Here is an 18234-nt window from a genome sequence, read left to right on the forward strand (position 1 = left end):
TCTGTCTTAAATCGTAAGTGGGTGCCTAAAGGGCTTCATCTTACCAGCCATGGGGCAGAATCCAAACTTCTGGTCAGCGTCGTAGTTGGGCGTGGTTCCACACCACTTCATGTTGTCCCTCCTGCCCTCGGAAGTACAGTCCGTGTAGTTGTGGTTGTTGTACAAGAAGGGGAAGTGGCACAAGGCACCATTGGAGTTCCCACCTCGAGTCTGAACCAAAACTGCCCAGAAGAGGACACAAATAGGAAGACGAGTATTACAGCGGAGCACAGCGGGGTGCAAAGATAGGAAGGCTCCGAGCAAGCCGGGGTTCTGGAGCTAATTCACAGGGAATCCACCCCCCTAATCAAGAAGGCCTGATCACAGAGCTGTAGGCTGCCTTAGCGATTCCTCCTTCTACCTTCAAAACAGACTTGAATCCCCTCTCATTTTCCTAGCCCAAAGAGAAAAGATCAAATGGTTGCTGGGAATAAAACAGTTTTAACCAGAAGAGCAGCAGAGGCTCCGAGGCGTCCATCCTGTATATTCTTGAGCCCTGTGGGATCGCCTATGGATTTTAATATACTGTATCTTTAATCACATCAGAATCCCAACTGGGTCAAATAGAATTGACCTGGAGGGCTTTCCCCTGGGTGTCATTTCCCAGGAGGACTGGAGAGCCAGGAAGGGTCTTCAGGGGCTAAGTTAGCTTCATGTCTCTTGGGTTCAAATGGAACAAAAGTACTACTTCTTTGGCAGCCTCAAGATGAATGGCTGGAAGCCTGGCCAATGGAAATAGGAGAAATGGCTTTTTCTCACTGCTCTGTTTCCCCCTGGGGAGACTCACCGGTGTGGTCTGTACAGAAGGAGTATTTCTGGTCTTGCTCATAATTGGAGGTGGTGCTGCACCACAGGTGGCCGTCCTGCCGCCCTTCCGTGGTGCAGGAGTAGAATGTTCTGCCGTTGTAGGTGAACGGTAGGACACAAGGCTCCCCATTGGAATTGCCACCGTAAGTCTGGGTGACGGCTACAAGCATAACCAAAAGGCTCTCGGTAAATAAGTCTGCATTTATGTCTCACCAGGAGCTGCTTCTTCCTAGCTTAATTGAGACGGAGCGTGTGCCCTCAAGCTACTAGTAGAGATCACCACCTAGTTAATGTCAGCCAAAACATGTTACTCAGGAACCCTGACCTTTGTGCCTAGAGGGATGCCTGAGTTCTTTTGCCTGTGTCCTTTGTTGCCACCTTGGCTGTTATGCCTCAGTTTCCCCATTTGTAAAGGTATATTAATACAGGTTCATTAAGAATGCTGCTTAAGGTATACTGGAGGGATACAGACGACACTGTTGGTGCCTTAATAAACATATGAGGTTCTTCTAGGGAAAAGTCAAGTGTCCTGAACGTTCCAATTATCATTACTACCACGTTCTAGCCCAGAGACAATGCATTAGGTTGTTGAGGGAAGTTTACACTTGCGAAGCTCCAGAAATTGGCGATTTAGAGTTTACAATATGGTTGATTTGCTATTCAGAAGGCAACCCTCTTGTTACAACATTTTAGACAAATAAAGATAATACATAGCAGCTGAATTCCCACTACAGGAAAGAAACTACATAGATTAAAAAGATTAGAAGAAAATATATGAAATGCCAACCCTGGTTGTTATCACAGGGTGGAAAGATTATAAGCTTTTCTGGTTTGTTTTTTACTGTTTCTCTCTTTCTCTCTTTCTTTCTTTTTTGGTAGATGAATGTATTGCCTTTCAAAAATTAAGTAATAAGAAGTTATCAGTACTATTTTTTGAAAAGTCAATGCAGACCTGTCTCTTGGCAGCTGACTCCATTGCCCAGGCAAGTGCAAAGCATTTGCTTATTTCCTTGTGTCTTCAGCCACTGCATCCCCACAGAGTAAACCACACCACTGTCTGTGACACAGTGGCCGTACGGAGCAGGTTGGGGGTGAGGCTGGGGCTGGTAAATGGCCGTTCGGACATCTGTGAAGGGGCCAGATCCTAGGAGCATGAGAAAAGGCAGTTAAAAAACCGGATAAGAGAAAACAAATAAACTCTTCTGGACTTGGGATCCTCAAGGTCCCACACAGATCACTCTGAAATCCATGGTGGTACTGACCTGGAACTGGAAAGAAATGCCCCTCCCTTTCTGCATTAGCTTCTACACTCAGCCTAGGAAATAATCTGTAGGAGTCCACCAAATGGTCTCCATCTTCCAGCTCATCTGGAGCTATTGGGATTTCTAAATCCCAGACATTATCCTGTCAGTCAACAGAGCAGATGCCCTCAACAATTCCGCACTCGCTCCGGGAAGCTCATGGCGCTCTCCTTCATAATCCTCCACCACAAGTTCCTTTCACTTCCTTCTTTGCTCTATGCCTCATCTCCCCAAGCGCTCATGTACCCTGTGTTGTCTTCATGCCTCTCCCTTCTTCTCACACTTGCTCTCTTAGAAGCTCCCATTAAGTTCAATATCACTGAACATTTCTCTTCCCAGTATTGTTTTTGAGAAGTGCCTACCACTCTGTATGAGACCTATGGTCATCTGTTTAATTCTGAGCTCTTCAGAGAATACCCCGGAATTCTCTAGAAGTTGCCCCTCCTTCCACATTTTGTTTCCTCCCAAGAGTATTTGGGAATTTGCTTGTTGTGTTTCTAAAACCAATCAATCCTCTTAACATAGCTTTCCTTTCAGAGTAAGACAACAGAATATGTTGATTTTTTTAAGATTTTGGAAATCTGTTCTTCCAAAGACCAGGCCTGCAGAAGAAGAGTCAGAACTGACACCAGGATAATGGGTAGATTGAATTCACCATCTACCTAAGTGTTGCTCAACATGAGAACCCAAAGACACTGCACAGATGACTGGTCCCAGGGCCACACCCATGGGGGAGATGGCATTTGTATTAATATACTCCACTGAAGAGGTACAATGCAAGGCAACGTAAAGATCCGACAGGAGGACGTTCCACATTTTTTTAATCCCAGTGTTTATCAACCTTTTTTGAATAACAGAAACTTTTCCATACACTATTCATAATATTAATAGAAATAGTCAACATTTATTGAATCTTTACCCCTTCAAACCCCAACTACCCTCTTAAACTATTTCAGGAGATTGATATTTGTATTTGTTTGTTTCTTTGGATGACAGTAATTTCACTGATAATAATCAAATAACTCAAAGAGACTATCCAATCTAATCTTGTTCACCTTCGGAAGTGCTCAGAACAAGATGAAAACTCATCAAAAGGAGAAAAATCTAAATAAATAATAAATATTTTTAGCTAATTGACTGACTGATAAAGGGCTAAGCAACAAGGCTAGTATATTATGTAGTGAAAACCTGATGAGAACATATTAGGAATGGTAGCAAGTACACACCCTCGAGTGTCCTATTTCTGTCTTCAGACTCTTACAAAACAAGCTACAATGCAAAGATCTCATTCTTGCACTAGAAGTAATAAAAACTTCTTTTTTTGTTGTTTTAAATGCTTAGACATTGTGTCATTCATTCTCATCTCTAGGCATCCTCTGAATTTCTCAAATTGTGAATGCCAATACATGAAGAAAATGATTGTGCATTATTTTATGGAATGCAACAAAGTCTGCTGGAGCATGGAAACCACACATAAAGGATTGTTTCCACTGCAAAGAGAGCTGAATGTCAGGACAAGGAAATATATTCCATTTTGCAAAAGAAGAAATGTACTTCTTTCCCTTGTCCTAGCAGAAGAATCATGTAGTCATGTAACTCACCATAACTCCTTCATTCCCATTAAAATCCCTTTTAGGTATTAAAAATGCATCTGCATGGGAATGTGTATGGGTGAGTATATATCTCCATAGAAATTGTGTAGGTTTTATAATATTAGCATTTCCTTAAAGGTCCGTTTACACTCTTGGGGCTAAAACTGCTTCCACCTTCCCAAGACGTTTATTCTAATTTTTATTTAAATTTAAAAACTGATACTAAACAAAATATGTCTTAACCAACATCTGTAAATGAACTCAGATGTTTAGCAGAAACCCAGCAACTCATCCTCAAATGGCAGGTCAAAGGAATGATGGATTCGCAGAAATACGTTTTGAAATGACTTCCTGTTTCCGGCCCCGCTAGCTCTGCGCCTCACCAGTGGATGTCGTCTGCACAGACGCGTGGCGTTCGCACTTCCACTCCCCTCGGCCATTGCCCGTGCAGATGCACTGGAGAAGGTTCCCCCGATTATCCTTCTTGCTCCAAGAATCTCCAATTCGGTAGGATGTCCTGGTGTCCTGATCATTGCAGCGGTCTGTTTCAGAAAGGAAGCATTTAAATATGCAAGTCAGGTCAAGTGGAGGCAGAGGTGGGGGGGGTAGGTGGGGAGGCAGGAGGGTAGACCCCAAAAGAAGGTCATGGTTTAAAGTTTGGTGAGTTCTATTTTGGTGATATGTTTATACATAATCCTGGTGTCACAGGATTCCATTTGTTCCTGCAGAAAGGGAGATGTGTGATTTTGGATGATTTAGTCTTGTTTCACTTCTCTGTCTGCCAAAATACTTTTTCGTCGTCTTTCATTTGTTAATTTAAAAAAAAATTGTTTTCACATTGGTCCTTTGATCAAATTCATTCTTTGGCTCTCTATTTTCCCCTCTCTTTCCTTCCCAGGCTCTCCCTGTTTTCTCCTGGTGATTACTACATGACTGTCCTTTCGAAAGAGGTCCCTCATTAGAAATTAAGAAACAATAGAGGCAATTAGGTTTCAAAAGGTCTCCCCCAATTCCCTAAAGAAGCTATAAAAAGATAACAGCATCTCTTTCTTCATTTGCTTTGTAAGAAAATTCAGGAGACTACCACTCCTTTGACTAAAATTTCTCTTCTCTCCTTTCTCAACACACACCTACTTAAAATCATCAATAAAATGTTTTTTTTTTTTAATTGCTCAGTGGAATGGTAAAAGCTAAACTGCCATCAGTCTATGTGTTCAATTATCTGGCAAATAGATGGTTTCAGTCATAATCCAGTTTTGCCCATATGCTACAGTGAAAGAAGGAAGGATCTGATTTGTGTATGAATCAGAAAGTCACTGCCCTGGATGAGAGAAAATAATTAGATGGTTGAAGTAAGTCTACACAAATACACACCCACATTGATCTATCACCAGAAGGGAGGTCTGGATGAAAATATTATGGCTGCTTACAGCTTTTCCCCAAATCCCCAACTAGAAGGATGGTCTTCACTGAACCCCCATAGCACATTTTCAATATTCGTCTTGAAGCCCTTAATACTGGACCTTGTGGGAGAGGAATACATCTAAGCCTTTCTCATCTCCCTGACCGACTTACTAAGTACTCTTTGGAGGCTGGGCTAATGTCCAGTTCAGTTTTGTGGTCCTATACAGTCTCATACACAGTAGGGACTCACAAAATTTTATGGAATGAATGAATTTGCTTTGAGGAACTTTTCTCAAACTTGTTATTAGAAGAGCTTTGAATAATAGATGAGGGTTTGAGTAATTGCCACCAAGGTCTTGAAAGTCTGATGATCATAATAACATTTTAAATGCAAAAGATCTAATGAGCCAGCAAGTTTCTGGGAAAGACTCTGTCAGAATTATTATCACTTTCTGTGAAAGACTTACTTTTTTTATTAGCAAAGAACTCAAATTTGGATGATGAACTTTTTAAGATAAATACTTTAAACTCAATAAAGAAAATAGGTTCAATGTATTTAGATTTGATTTAGGATTTATTTGCAACACCAATTGTTAATGGCTGTTTTGCTTCAGTAAATTCTATAGTTGCTACTGGTTTGAAAGTTCAAAAAAGGAGCCTTGGGTCCCCAAAGCAACATGGGCCCAGAGGCAAACTTGGCAGGAACAGAAGAGGTACCAGAAGCCAGCTTCTTTATGGCACTAATAAGCCTATATCGAAGCTTTGGGTAAGAGACACTGTCTTGAACCCCAGGTAGTCACATAATTTTAACCTGTAAGTACTTTTTATTTTTATCAGTTTTGTCAATGAATATGCCTTATTTAAGTTTCAAACAGAGAAGGAGACCTAAGACTTCAGAGCTTTGCCCCATTCTGTCAAAAGTATCAACATACCCAAAGAGGTCTTTGCATGTTATTTTAATTATTTCTTTGGTCTTAATACTTGGAAAAGAGCTCAGTGATACTTTAGATCAAACATTTGCAACTAATCTTCAAGTCCACAACACATTTGGCCTTTGAATGAATGTTTGGGTTCTTTCTTAGCAGCGGATAGCCTAAGACCTTATTAAAGGTCTTTTCTTTGAAGAAGCAGAATAAATTGATGGTGGATTTTTCTTGACGTCCAAATGTTACAAAAACCTGCTGGTGTATCAGGTGTGTGCCAAGTGACAGCACATTACAAGTCTCTCTAGGAATCCAGAAAACAATACCTGGCCTCATCTTGAGCATAAAGAGCTAAAACATACTTCTAGAAGTACAGGTGATACGTCCACTGCCTTCTCCCAGACAAGTACAATCCACCATCATCCAGCCTTGATATGGCTTTTCCCAGGTCTCTCCAACGACGTAGGAAGTCCCAGCAGCGTGATCAAAACATTTCTCAGCTGTAGGGAAATTTGGATGAAAAACAGGAAAAAAAAAAGTTATTTTGAACTGTGCAGTTTCCTTGTAATTTAAAGTGTATCGTGTAAGCAAAAATCCAGCCGCATTTTTTTTTTTAAGTGGTACTCTGTTCAAAAAGAAAGGCACGCCCTGTAACTAAGCACACAGTAAGTAACCAAAGTGAAAGAAAGATCAAGCCAACTCGGCAGGCAGAATTCCTGTTCTCCTAATAAGTACATGGACTGGGTACATTCAGCTAGGACCACTGTTCACACCATTACTGGGGCGCAAACGATGCATGTATATGTTCGTCTGAGGGAGACTGCACAATTCTAATCTTAATTATAAATGCGTAAAAAAACAAGACAAAGCTGTCGAAACTTTGATTTCTGGAAAAACAGCTACAACATAAAGCAAAATAAAAGCCTTTGAATTCACGAACAAGAAGTAAACATAGTACAAGTTATAGACAGAAACTCAGATTTGTGTTTATAGGATCCAACTGAACACTGAGGTTAAAGCAGCTCAAAAATTTTCATTGTGAAGAAAAAAATCCCTAAGGTGTGACAGAGAACACACAGCACTGTTTCGGTCCAGCATGTTCCAAGAGAACAATATGTCAAAAGCACCACTGCGGGCTCTTGGGTGGCTCAGTCGATTAAGCATCTGCCTTGAGCTTAGATCATGATCCCAGGGTCCTGGGATCAAGTCCTACAACAGGCTTCCTGCTCAGTGGGGAGTTTGCCTCTCCCTCTGCCCTTTTTCCCAACACCAGTTCTCACACATACTCTCTCTCTCAGATAAATATATATATATATTGTTTTTCCTTTCAAATAATTTACATCTTGACCAAGGGGAAATCTGAGACAAAAGAAATGACTTTTTCCTAAATCTTTCAATTCTATCTTGTGCTTTTGAAACAAAATTAAGACTTCCATCAATGCTTAGTACTTTTTGATCTGATTCCTCCAGGACTTCAGGACTATGAAGAATCCTAATCCTTTAGGATTATAAACTATTTCAGTATTTGAAAATTTCCATTTCATTCTTTTTTGAATTGGAATCCGGATCTTGTGGCCACGTGGCTTTGGGTTGACCCAGCACCGTGACTGTGCCTCCCCACGTCTCACTCATCTCTCAGAGACACACACCTATGGGCTTGCAGGTCCATTCTCCCTTCCCGTTGCCAAGACACACACACTCCAGCATGTAACCACCAGTCTCATGCGGTCTTCTCCAGGTGTCCCCAATCTTGTAGGACTGACCCCCTTCGTGGCAACGGTCTGTTCAAAACAAAAAGCAAATGTTAGAAACAGAGACAGAGAATATTTAAAAAAAAAAAAAGAAAGAAAGAAAGAAAGGAAAGATCTCATGTTCCACCCCATGTGCTAAGCAGGTACTTGGGTTAGACAAAGTGAGCACACAGAGGACAGCCTTCCCATCAGAGGCAGGGGAAAAGTTAATAGGGCTGGTCATTTTGGGTCATTCAATTAAATGTCTTGTTTAAGCACGATGGGAAATCACACAGAAAACTGAATGGCAAAGCAAGAGGTCATACATCCTGGTTCCTCAGAGAGATCACAGAAAATTGGGTCCTAAAGCAGCAGGAAAGAAAAGCTGGCAGGGACCCCCTCTCCACAGTCACAGCAGGGTGAGCCTGACTGAATGAAAAGGCCACCTCACATTGGGCATAGCTTTCCAGCCTTCTGGAGTGGGAGAGCCCATATTTTACCAGAGGTTAAAAATGTCATATTGGAGGATATCAAACAGATGTCTACCTCCCAGGTAAGGACATCTGGGTACTCTTCTAAGCTGTTTAACACAGTGGCACATCCAAAGGCTGAATGCCCACGAGACTACAAACACTATGGACCACGGACTCTTCAGCCTGCCAACACACTTGAATAAACCCTAATGTTAAATATGGGAAAAGCTGATTGGGTCTGTTCACAAGGGACTGCTTTGTTCTTTTGGACAGAAGCCTTTCAAGTAACTTACACTTAAAGGCTGGATTAAACAAACGAAATGCTTTGTTCATAGGGTCAAAGTGAATCACAGTGAATCACAGTGGAAAGTTGCCTTGACTAAACTAGAATTGATGAGAGTCAGCACAGTGCCCAAAGGTCCTTGGAAACACTAGTAGGCTAATCATTCCATATTTCCCCTGAGGACAGAGAGATTAGCTTCCTGGGTAAAAACTATAGGTTTCAAAGAAACCAGACTATATCCATGAGACGGCAACAGGTCTCTCACTCACAAGCAAGAGACGACCACGGAATGGCTAATTCACTCTTCCAGACCATCTTCCTAATCACTGCACATAATCACTTAATCAGTCTGGCTTGATTATAAATAATGTAATATAAATATAAATTTATATTTAAACGAGGTAATATAAAACGGACAACTCCTCGGAACATTTCTTACTGAAATGGAACTCCAGAGATTCCCTTGGTACTCCTAACTCCATACAGACTGCTTCCCCCTGTGCACAGAACCATCCTCCAGAAGCACAGGGACCAGGTGGGTGACCACAGAAGAGCAACTGGTCCCCTGGGCATAAACCAGTCATGCATAACAGAAAGTGACAGCAAAGGCGATGGAGAAAGTCACATATACGCTATCTTGGCATCAGCTCACACGATGTCTTTCTTACTTGCAATGGTGCAGCTTATTCGCCCTCGCCCGGCTCCAATACAGGTACAGTCCCAGATCATGGAGTCCTTAGGTCGCTCGTAAGTGTCCCCCACTCGGTAGGTGTTCCCTGTGTACTTGTCAAAGCAAGTCTCTTCAGCTGAGGAGACAAGGGAAGTCCATGAGAGCCTCAAGTCCGGAAAAGCTTTTCTATCCCACTAATCCCTTCAAAGAAACACTCACAGTCTTCCGTTCTGGGTAGCATGGTACAACCAAGTATGTAACAAACTTAAACGGGAGATCTGAATTCTACCCCAGGCTTTAACAAAGCTCAGCTTTCGAATTTTGACCAGTTTTCCACTTTTTTGGTAAGTGAATTTCTATTGTGAAGGATTCTCAGGACCTTAGGAAAAAAACCATATTAAGTCCTACTTTAGGACTGGCTAGACTGTGAAGGAAGGTTTCAGATTCTGATCTCTGACTCAGATGGTCAAACCGAGGTCCACATGAAAAGCAAACAATCTGAAGAGCCCCACCGTCCACCAGGTACTGTCATTTCTTAATGCTACTATTTCCATTCTAGCCTCATCAGGGCTTCTCTGGAGGAGGTGCTGTCATTACAAGAGAAACAGAACAATGGTCCTAAAAGAACAGGCACTTTGAAGTAAGTGGTTAGTGGTTTTCTTTGCAGCTGACAAATCACTTCACAGTTTAGTGCCCAAAGAGTTTTCCTGGCCCATAATCTTACAGTTTAAGCTCTGAAATTCCTTTCTAATAAATTAAAATTTTATAAGCAATTTTTTTGGAGGAGAACACAAAATTTGTCCTTTTCTCTTCAATGGCTTTAGGACAATAAAACAAAAAGAAGACTCGGAACTACTTTGGGACACACTGGTTCTTCTGTTGTAAAGGTAGAATCGACATGCGGAAGGCGAATAGGAGAACTTACTAACAGTTTTTAAAGAGGAAACGACAGATAATTCTATTGGGAAAATTTATAACCAATGCTAAGTTTAATTATCAGGCACCAGTTCTCCATATATTCAAAGATACTAACTGCCAGGCTCCCACCACTTACGTTCAGGTTTGCTCTCGCAGTTAAAGCCTCGGCTCCCTCCGTAACAGGTACAAACCAAGGCATTTCCCAGGTAGGTCCGCTCCCACTGTTGATTTATCTGATAGTGTTTTCCATTGTCGTAACAACCAGCTATAAATGATTGAAGAAAAAAAATAATTACATCTGCATCTTCTTTTTCCAAAGTATGGAATTTTCGTGCACAACTAAACTGATGAGATTAAGCAACAACCCTAGAAAAATAACTTAATCATGAGAACATCAGAATTAAAAAGAGTACTCCACGAAAATATATAGAAATTAGCTATCTAAAGAGTTAACCATAATTTGTACACACAGATATTTAGGTATTCCTTTCTTTATTTTCTTTTAACTTAGATAAATGTTATTTACAATGATATCATTTCCATCGGGCCAAGGGTCTCCATCAAAGGAACAGAAACATTTTGAAAAGCAGATACCTGGATTACTTTTAAAAATATGCAAGGGCCTTCAATGCTTTGGGCGGGGGAGCGGCGGGGGGGGGGGCAATAAATCAAAACGGACTTTAAGCAGTTTCCTTTAGCCAAGGCTAAGGGAGGGTGTGTCTTTGCAAAACTGGAAGAGGAATTCCGATCTCAGTTCTTGGAGAAGTATCCCGAAGGGCCCCAAGGCACTGTGAACCAATTACAACTCTTCAAGTTAGTTAGGAACCACAACGCTATGGAGCCACCCTCCTCCCACCCCCATTTAAAAAAAAAAAAAAAGCCAATGGTTTAGTAACAAAGAAAAGCCGAGACTTAAGAGCCGCACTAATCCCAAATGGAAAGTCTGAAGGCATACATCACTTCCCTCTTTAAAGTAAGCTTGGATGAATGCATAGGAGGTCGACTTGAATAAGCGGAGTTGACAAGGGCGCCGCGGGACATCGCAAAACCCCTGTCCTCCAATGCCTGCGTTTATTCTAAGGCTCTCGAAACTAGCCTGCTCCAGCCACGAGCCTTTTGTGTCCTGAGCCGGTCGCCCTCATTAAGGCGTGCACACGCGCCGCACACGCGCGCGCTCTGAACTTCAGCCCAACTTTGGGTGGCCTCGGGTCCCATCCCCGCGACAGCCGGTTTCAGCCCGCGGTCAGTACTCACGCTTGCTCTGGCTGACAGCCACGGGGCTCTGGGGCTGAACGATTTGCTGAGCCTGCCTCTTGCTCTTCGAGGCTCCGGTGGGGGGCACCGCTGTCCCCAGGGACAGGACGGCCAGCAGCAGCAGCCGGGGCCCCGGACCCCTGAGCATCTTGAGACGCGGTGCGGGAAGAGACACCCTCACCAGAAGGCAAGTTGCCACCAAGTTTGGCTCCCTTTGCAACCTGCGGGAAGACGCGAGTGGATGCCCCCAAGAAAGCGGGGGCCAGGGGACGGGGAAGGGGACGACTGGAGGGACAGAGGGGAAGAGGACGAGGGAAGTTCTGGTGCCGGTCCCCTCTCCCGCGCTCGCGCCTGGGGCTCCCTCTCTTCCCCCTGCAGAGCGCAGCCGGCGCGGGCGGCGCAGTCCCGAGCGCCAGGGTTTATATGGGACGGTCCCCTCCCGCCCCCCGCGAGGCCCCGGGCGCCGCGGAGGGGGGACGGCCCGGCTCCCCCCACCCTCGGGCCGCCGCCGCCGCCGACCGCGCGCGGATTGGCCCGGGCTCCGGGTGACGTCAGGGGGACTGTGGGTTCGCTGCGAACAAAAGAGATGCTGATCGCCCGCCAGGATTGGGGCTGGAGAACTTTTTTTTCGGTTTCCTTTGCGGTCGTCAAACTTTCTTGGGGCTGAGGGGGAGGGATGGGAAGCGGCTGCAAAGGGGTGGACTGGGAGGAAAGGGAGGGGCTGGAGTTGTGCGACGCGAAGGGGTTTGCAGGACCCCCGCACCCCCCCCCCACCCCGGTTTTCCTTTCCTTTCCTTTTTTACTGGGGGCTAGGGCGGTTGAGGAATTGCGTCACCTCTGGGGGTGGGGGGAAAGTCTGCACACTGGAGTGGTTTTTGGGGGGGAGGAAAAACCATAAAGTAGCCACCACCTTGCAGCTGTAGGAATGTAGACTTCGCAGTCCCAGGGCGGGGCTGGCTCTCCTCCGGCTCCCTTTCTTTTGGTCTAATGTGCACGGACTTGGGACTCACTTTCTTTGCCTTCACAGCTTCCCGTTCCAGACCTCTCCCCTGCTGAACACTGTACCTCCCCGGCTCTGAGGAAGGGCTAGTTGGGGAACAGGGAAGAAAGCGATTTTTTTTTTTTCATGAGCTTCTACTAAGTCTCTTTAATGAGCTTCTACTAAGTTCTGCTTGGAGGATCTGGGGGGAAATTCAAAGAACTGGTTTTCTTTTTGGAGGGACAAAGCAGCAGTTTGCTTTTTAAAATGTGCAGGAGACTGTCCTCGGGATGGGCGAGCAAAGCGCGATCAGTCGTGGACGATCTGAAACCTGGGAAGTTGGGCCGGCCGTAGAGAGAGAAAGGTCTTCATGTCGTTGCCCACGGTCACCATTCCCGTGACACACAAAGCAGAGATCTTGGTGACTCACTAAAAGCTAAGAAAAGACCATGTACAGCCTTCCTTCCCATAGTCTCTTCCAATTTAAGTATATGTGCTGCCGAAGCGAGCACCCCATAGTCCCTTCCTTGCTTTTATGTGGCATTTTCATTTGGTAGACATCAGTTTCATCACAATGCCCTTCCCCAGCCTCTGCTGCCAATTTTCTTTTTCTTTCTTTCTTTCTTTTTTTTTTTTTTAATACTTCCATTGTTTTGTATTCCAAGAATGTGGAAAGTTCCCATTTAAGGTTTCTCCCTCTTTCTCTCTAAATGCAGGGGGTTGAAAGGGAATCTGAGCAGACTCAGAACATTTTAGCAACTCATCACATCAGTCTGTTTTCAGACAAACACAAGTCACACTTTAAAAAGATCTTCAAGATGAGGACTCCACAATTTTCTTCCGCAACTCCCACGAGACCCCAACTCAAAGCTCTGCCTTCCAGTTATGTTAGTGGTACAGACCTCTTGTTTCCTTTGAGAACCTATGAAAGCTGCTGGCAAAATGTTTATTTTTCTGCATGTACTTGTTTTCTCCAAAAGTTCCACCTCCAGTAACTGCCACAGGGTAAAGAACTCTATGGTCTACAAAATGGCCAACACATCAAAGACACAAAATAACATTTGTTTTTATCAATGCACGGAGGGGAAAAAAAAACCCACAGCAAATATAAGTTTCTAACAAATAGTATAAAATAACTTCATGAGTAATCTGTGACCAACATTTCAAGTTGAGAGAGTGCCATGGATTTCCCCAAATTTAGAGTCCTGTCTGGGTTAGAGGTTTTTTGTTGTTGTTGTTGTTGTTTTTAATTAAAAAAAAAATTCTCACCATCATTTGACAAAGCAGTTTTCTTTTTCAAATATAAAAGGGCCCCTTGTAAAATTTCCTAGTAAATTTCTGGGAAGCCAGAGGGAAGGACACCTGGAAATTAGGATGTAAGCAAGATAAACCTGAAGCTAAAGCCTTCTTTAAATACATATTCTAGGGGAAGGAAATAAGTGGTTACAAAAATATTTTGTCAACAAAAAGCATGATAGTTTGATATATTTACTGTACTCAAAATACATTAGAATAATATACATATGAAAGTTTGGAGGAAAAAGGAACACCTTACATTTCAAAAGAAATTTTTCTATTTCAATCCTGTTGAAAAATAATTTGTTTAAGGAAATAACATTTCTCTTATAAATTATAAGCAAAAATATAAAAACATTTGACTGAGCTTTATAGGACTGTGTGGAAGTTTATCCTTTTCCTTGAAATTTTTTGTTATTACATTTCTTAAACTTTGCAGACAGAGATATTTCCTTAGTTAAGGTAACAAGGCTTACTTTGGTATTCTTTCATTATCAAAATCCCTTGTAACTATGTAAGTCTATGATCTCTAACTGGAGAGATAACTAAATATTGAATACCTCACTGACTGTTCAAATTCAACTGATATGCCTGGGGTTCAAGATGCCCTTGCATTTCTTGGGGTGCCTGGGTGGCTCAGTGGGTTAAAGCCTCTGCCTTTGGCTCAGGTCATGGTTTCAGGGTCCTGGGATTGAGCCCCCGCATCAGGCTCTCTGCTCAATGGGGAGCCTGCTCCCCACCCCCCACTTTGCCTGCCTCTGTGCTACTTGTGATTTCTCTGTCAAAATAAATAAATAAAATCTTAAAAAAAAAAAAAAAGACTCCCTTGCATTTCTTAAGAATGCTGGAGACTATTTTGACATGTGGGCTCTTTAGTAAGTAGTGTTCTTCTACTTGTGTGTTATATCCTTGAGTCAGTTTCTTTTTCTTCTCTTGGTTTGGAGACGGAAGTGTGACAAAAGAGAAAGTAAATTCATAGGTGTCTGGGGCTCAAGGTAGGCCCAGGAATTAACTGTAAATGGGCACAAGAAATCTTCCTGGAGTGATGTTCTAAAACTAGATTATGATGGTAGTGCCCAACTTGGTAAAGTCACTAAAAATCTTTTTAGTGAGGTTGTACATTTCAAATGGGTGAAATTTTATGGTATGTAAATTATACCTCGACATAGTTGTGTTTTAAAAAAATGATTAAAAAGTAGTATTTCTTGGGGCGCCTGGGTGGCTCAGTGGGTTAAAGCCTCTCCCTTTGGCTCAGGTCATGATCCCAGAGTCCTGGGATCGAGCCCCGCATCGGGCTCTCTGCTCAGCGGGGAGCCTGCTTCCCTTCCCCTCTCTCTGTCTGCCTGTCTGCCTACTGTGATTTCTGTCAAATAAATAAAATAAAAAATCTTTTTTTAAAAAAAGTAGTATTTCTTCATTCTTTTTATTTGCACCTCTTCTGATTTTGTTTCAAGGACACACTGCCAAAAGGCTGCAGCACACACAAAGCAACTTCATTTCTTCGCTTTTTTAAGAGTAAGTTGACCTTTAATAAGTAGTGGATCCTTTCCTCTACACTTGAAACTCCTTATGAAACCCAGTATTTGTGTGATAACATGTATGTTTTGAGACAGAACAAATCCTCACTTAGAAGAATGTCTTGTTTCTCCACGGAAATGCCATGGTGATAGTATTTCCCTAGAATTTAGAAGAATTTAAAATTTCAGTATTGCAAAGGCGCACGTGTATTTGTGTGTTTTGGGGGGAGGGTGGAGTTGTTATTTGGATGTTTTGTTAATAGAGGAGGTTATTGGGGATTATGAGCAATTATGGAACTCTGAACTGAATCGACTTCATTAGTTGGAAGGTTACGGTGAAGCACAAAAAGAATTTCTCAGACCTAGTCATTTAACAAGAATTGAAATTAAGGCAATTTAAGAAATACATTTTAACAGGCAATTTTTCTGCAAGTGAAAATGAGTTTTCTTTCTGAGTAATACACACATTGCAGACAATATTCTTCCTAGTCAAAACCCTTGCCTACTGGGGGAAAAAAAAAGAATCTTACCCCTAAGAAGAAATAACTCCTTGACCCAAAGTTTACTTAAAAGGAAGGCAGGCTGTTTTTTTCTGAAAACCATCAGCTTTTTTATCCTGTTCTTAATCTCTTTGGGTCTGGTTAGAAGGGAGGCCATTGACCAGTGACCTTTGGAATGTTCTGCCTTCAGAGCAGGTAGTGTCTTTTTCTAACTCATGGCTTTCTATAGGAAGGCTGGATGGAGATAAATTGCATTAGTTTTGTTTCTTATCTTGATTGCATTTTTTTCAGTAAGAAATCCTTCCCATCTTCTTCCCTTAAAAATGCCCTAGCTTGCAAAACTGCTACTCATTAAACACAGGTATGAGAAGGAAAAAAATAAACTGCCCCATGGGCAGCCCTCATGGGTAGAATGTCTGAGTAGTTTGTCTGCAATTGACAGGGCGCCTAAAAACAGGGGAAAATACCTGATAAGGGCTTTAATTTGTACCTTGAAAGCTAGACAGTTTCTACTTAATAAGCATTTTGTTTAAATTTTAAGTTACTTTGTTATTTAATCGGTACTTTTAAAAGCCTTCATCTATGCCCTTTTGTTTTTTAACAGGAGGACTCTTTCTCATCAGAGTAACTCCATAAAGGCTTTGCAAAGGAGTCTAATTCATCCAGTAAAATGGAACTAACTAACCACTGTGCAACTGGAACATTTCACTGAAACTAGGATAGAGAACATTTCAGCTTCCCAAGACCTATTCCCAGGACAGGTGACAGTTTCTGGGAAAATTTTTATTTTTGTAGATTGTTACTTTTTCCAGTTTTATTTTGTTTTAGTTTGGTGGCTTTTTTTTTTTTTTTAAGATTTTGTTTATTTATTTGACAGAGAGAGATCACAGTAGACAGAGAGGCAGTCAGAGAGAGAGGAGGAAGCAGGCTCCCTGCTGAGCAGAGAGCCCGACGCGGGACTCGATCCCAGGACCCTGTGATCATGACCTGAGCTGAAGGCAGAGGCTTAATTCACTGAGCCACACAGGTGCCCTAGTTGGTGGCTTTAAAGTTTGTGGGTATTTTTTTCTTCTTCTTCAAGATTTTATTTATTTATTTGAGAGGGAGAGGGAGGAAGCAAGAGCAGAAGAGCAGGGGGAGGGAGATGCAGACTCCCCACTGAGCAGGGAGCCTGATTCTGGTTGGATCCCAGGACATCAGGATCATAACCTGAGCCTAAGGCAGCATCTTAACAGGCTGAGCCACCCAGGCTCCCCTAAAGGTTTGTTTTGAAAGGTTGAAATTTTTTTTTACTAACTTAAAATATTTTTCAAATACCTGAAGGATTTCCACTATTTAAATTATTTTTTAACCTTATACATTCATGTACTTTCAGTATCTCATATGCAGCTAATCACAAAGGTTGTGTCATATATTTTAAAATAACTGTACACATTACCTCTGAAATAAACTTGCAAGCCAACAACAGAATACTATGATACAGTTAGTCAATTGATTTTCTTTCTATTTTTTTATTGCTTAATAAAAACTTTTTTTAAAAAGTTAAAAAACAATAAAAACAACTTTTTAATTGCTTAATTAGCTATATGCATTAAAGAGATGCAACTGAATTATCAAAGTGAAAGTATAAATATATTTCTAAATCTCTGCTGAATCATTTTCTAGATAAATTTAAGATACTCTCTCATTAACTATAAAAATTTTACTGAGATGTAATAAATATTTAAAATCATTACTACATTGGGCCGCTTGGCTGGCTCGGTCAGAAGAGTGTGTGATTCTTGATTTCGGGGTCGTGAGTTCGAGACTCATATTGGCTATAGAGATTACTTAAAAGTAAAATCTTTAAAAAAAGAAAATTCTAAAATTATTACTGTGTCAAACATGGAAAACAAAGGCAAGCTGAAGTGCCTGCATCAGGTCATAAAGATTCTAGCACCTGAAGAGAAATACGTTTAATTAGCTAGATTTCATTAAGAACTTACTTTGAGCTAGACCCTATACTAAGTGGTTTTTGTATGTGGTTTTTAGGGTTGTTGTTTTTTTTCTTTTTTTTTTTCCCCCCATTTAACCATCGACAACCCTCTGAGGTAAATACTGTCCTCCACTCACTCACTCTTAGATACAAGGGTCTGAGGCTTAGAGTGATGTGTTCTATATCTCCAGCCTTGTTGAAATTGTGGTATCACTGAATGATCCCCTTCTGGAACAAAGGTATGGGTCAAGCAAGTGGCTCAAGAATTGAGTGGATGATTTCTTCAGCATGACAGTCATTTCTTCAGAAGATGTCACACACAATGCTGCTACCTGATACATCACCTGTGGCATCCAGGGGCATTCTTTCATGAACCGATTTCCTGTCAAAAGTCTGATTATGTTTTGATATTCCGAATCACACATGGAGGACCGTTACCTCAGACTCCACTGGACTCCAAGCACGGTGGGACGGAAGCTCTGTTGTGTTTACCGTGTGGCCAGCACAGAGCACAAGGCATCATAGAGTAAGTACTTGGCACGTATGAATGAAAGGAGAGAAGGAACAGATGAG

General features: G+C 42.1%; 1 protein-coding gene across 13 annotated transcripts in view; it reads right to left on the bottom strand.

The window, feature by feature from the left end:
• Window positions 1–11809, bottom strand: part of FN1 (fibronectin 1) — a 66359-nt gene extending 54550 nt beyond the window's left edge. For 9 of the 13 annotated variants that reach the window (XM_004767000.3, XM_013063786.2, XM_004766995.3 and 6 more), the window contains exons 1-9: window positions 11395–11685; window positions 10277–10405; window positions 9221–9358; window positions 7716–7847; window positions 6429–6566; window positions 4123–4281; window positions 1799–1990; window positions 827–1006; window positions 45–221 (exon numbers count right to left, since the gene is read on the bottom strand). In XM_004767000.3, the coding sequence (XP_004767057.1) occupies window positions 45–221; window positions 827–1006; window positions 1799–1990; window positions 4123–4281; window positions 6429–6566; window positions 7716–7847; window positions 9221–9358; window positions 10277–10405; window positions 11395–11542 (1393 nt within the window). In that variant the 5' untranslated portion in view covers window positions 11543–11685. Of the gene's footprint in view, window positions 1–44; window positions 222–826; window positions 1007–1798; window positions 1991–4122; window positions 4282–6428; window positions 6567–7715; window positions 7848–9220; window positions 9359–10276; window positions 10406–11394 lie in introns of all 13 variants that reach the window. The other 4 variants (XM_004767001.3, XM_004766999.3, XM_004766994.3 and 1 more) reach the window with 1 other exon arrangement.
• Between the last annotated feature and the right edge of the window lie 6425 nt (window positions 11810–18234).

This window comes from Mustela putorius, unplaced genomic scaffold (genome assembly GCF_011764305.1).
Source record: "Mustela putorius furo isolate JIRA1106 unplaced genomic scaffold, ASM1176430v1.1 tig00000275_pilon_pilon_pilon, whole genome shotgun sequence".
Classification (NCBI taxonomy): Eukaryota; Metazoa; Chordata; class Mammalia; order Carnivora; family Mustelidae; genus Mustela; species Mustela putorius.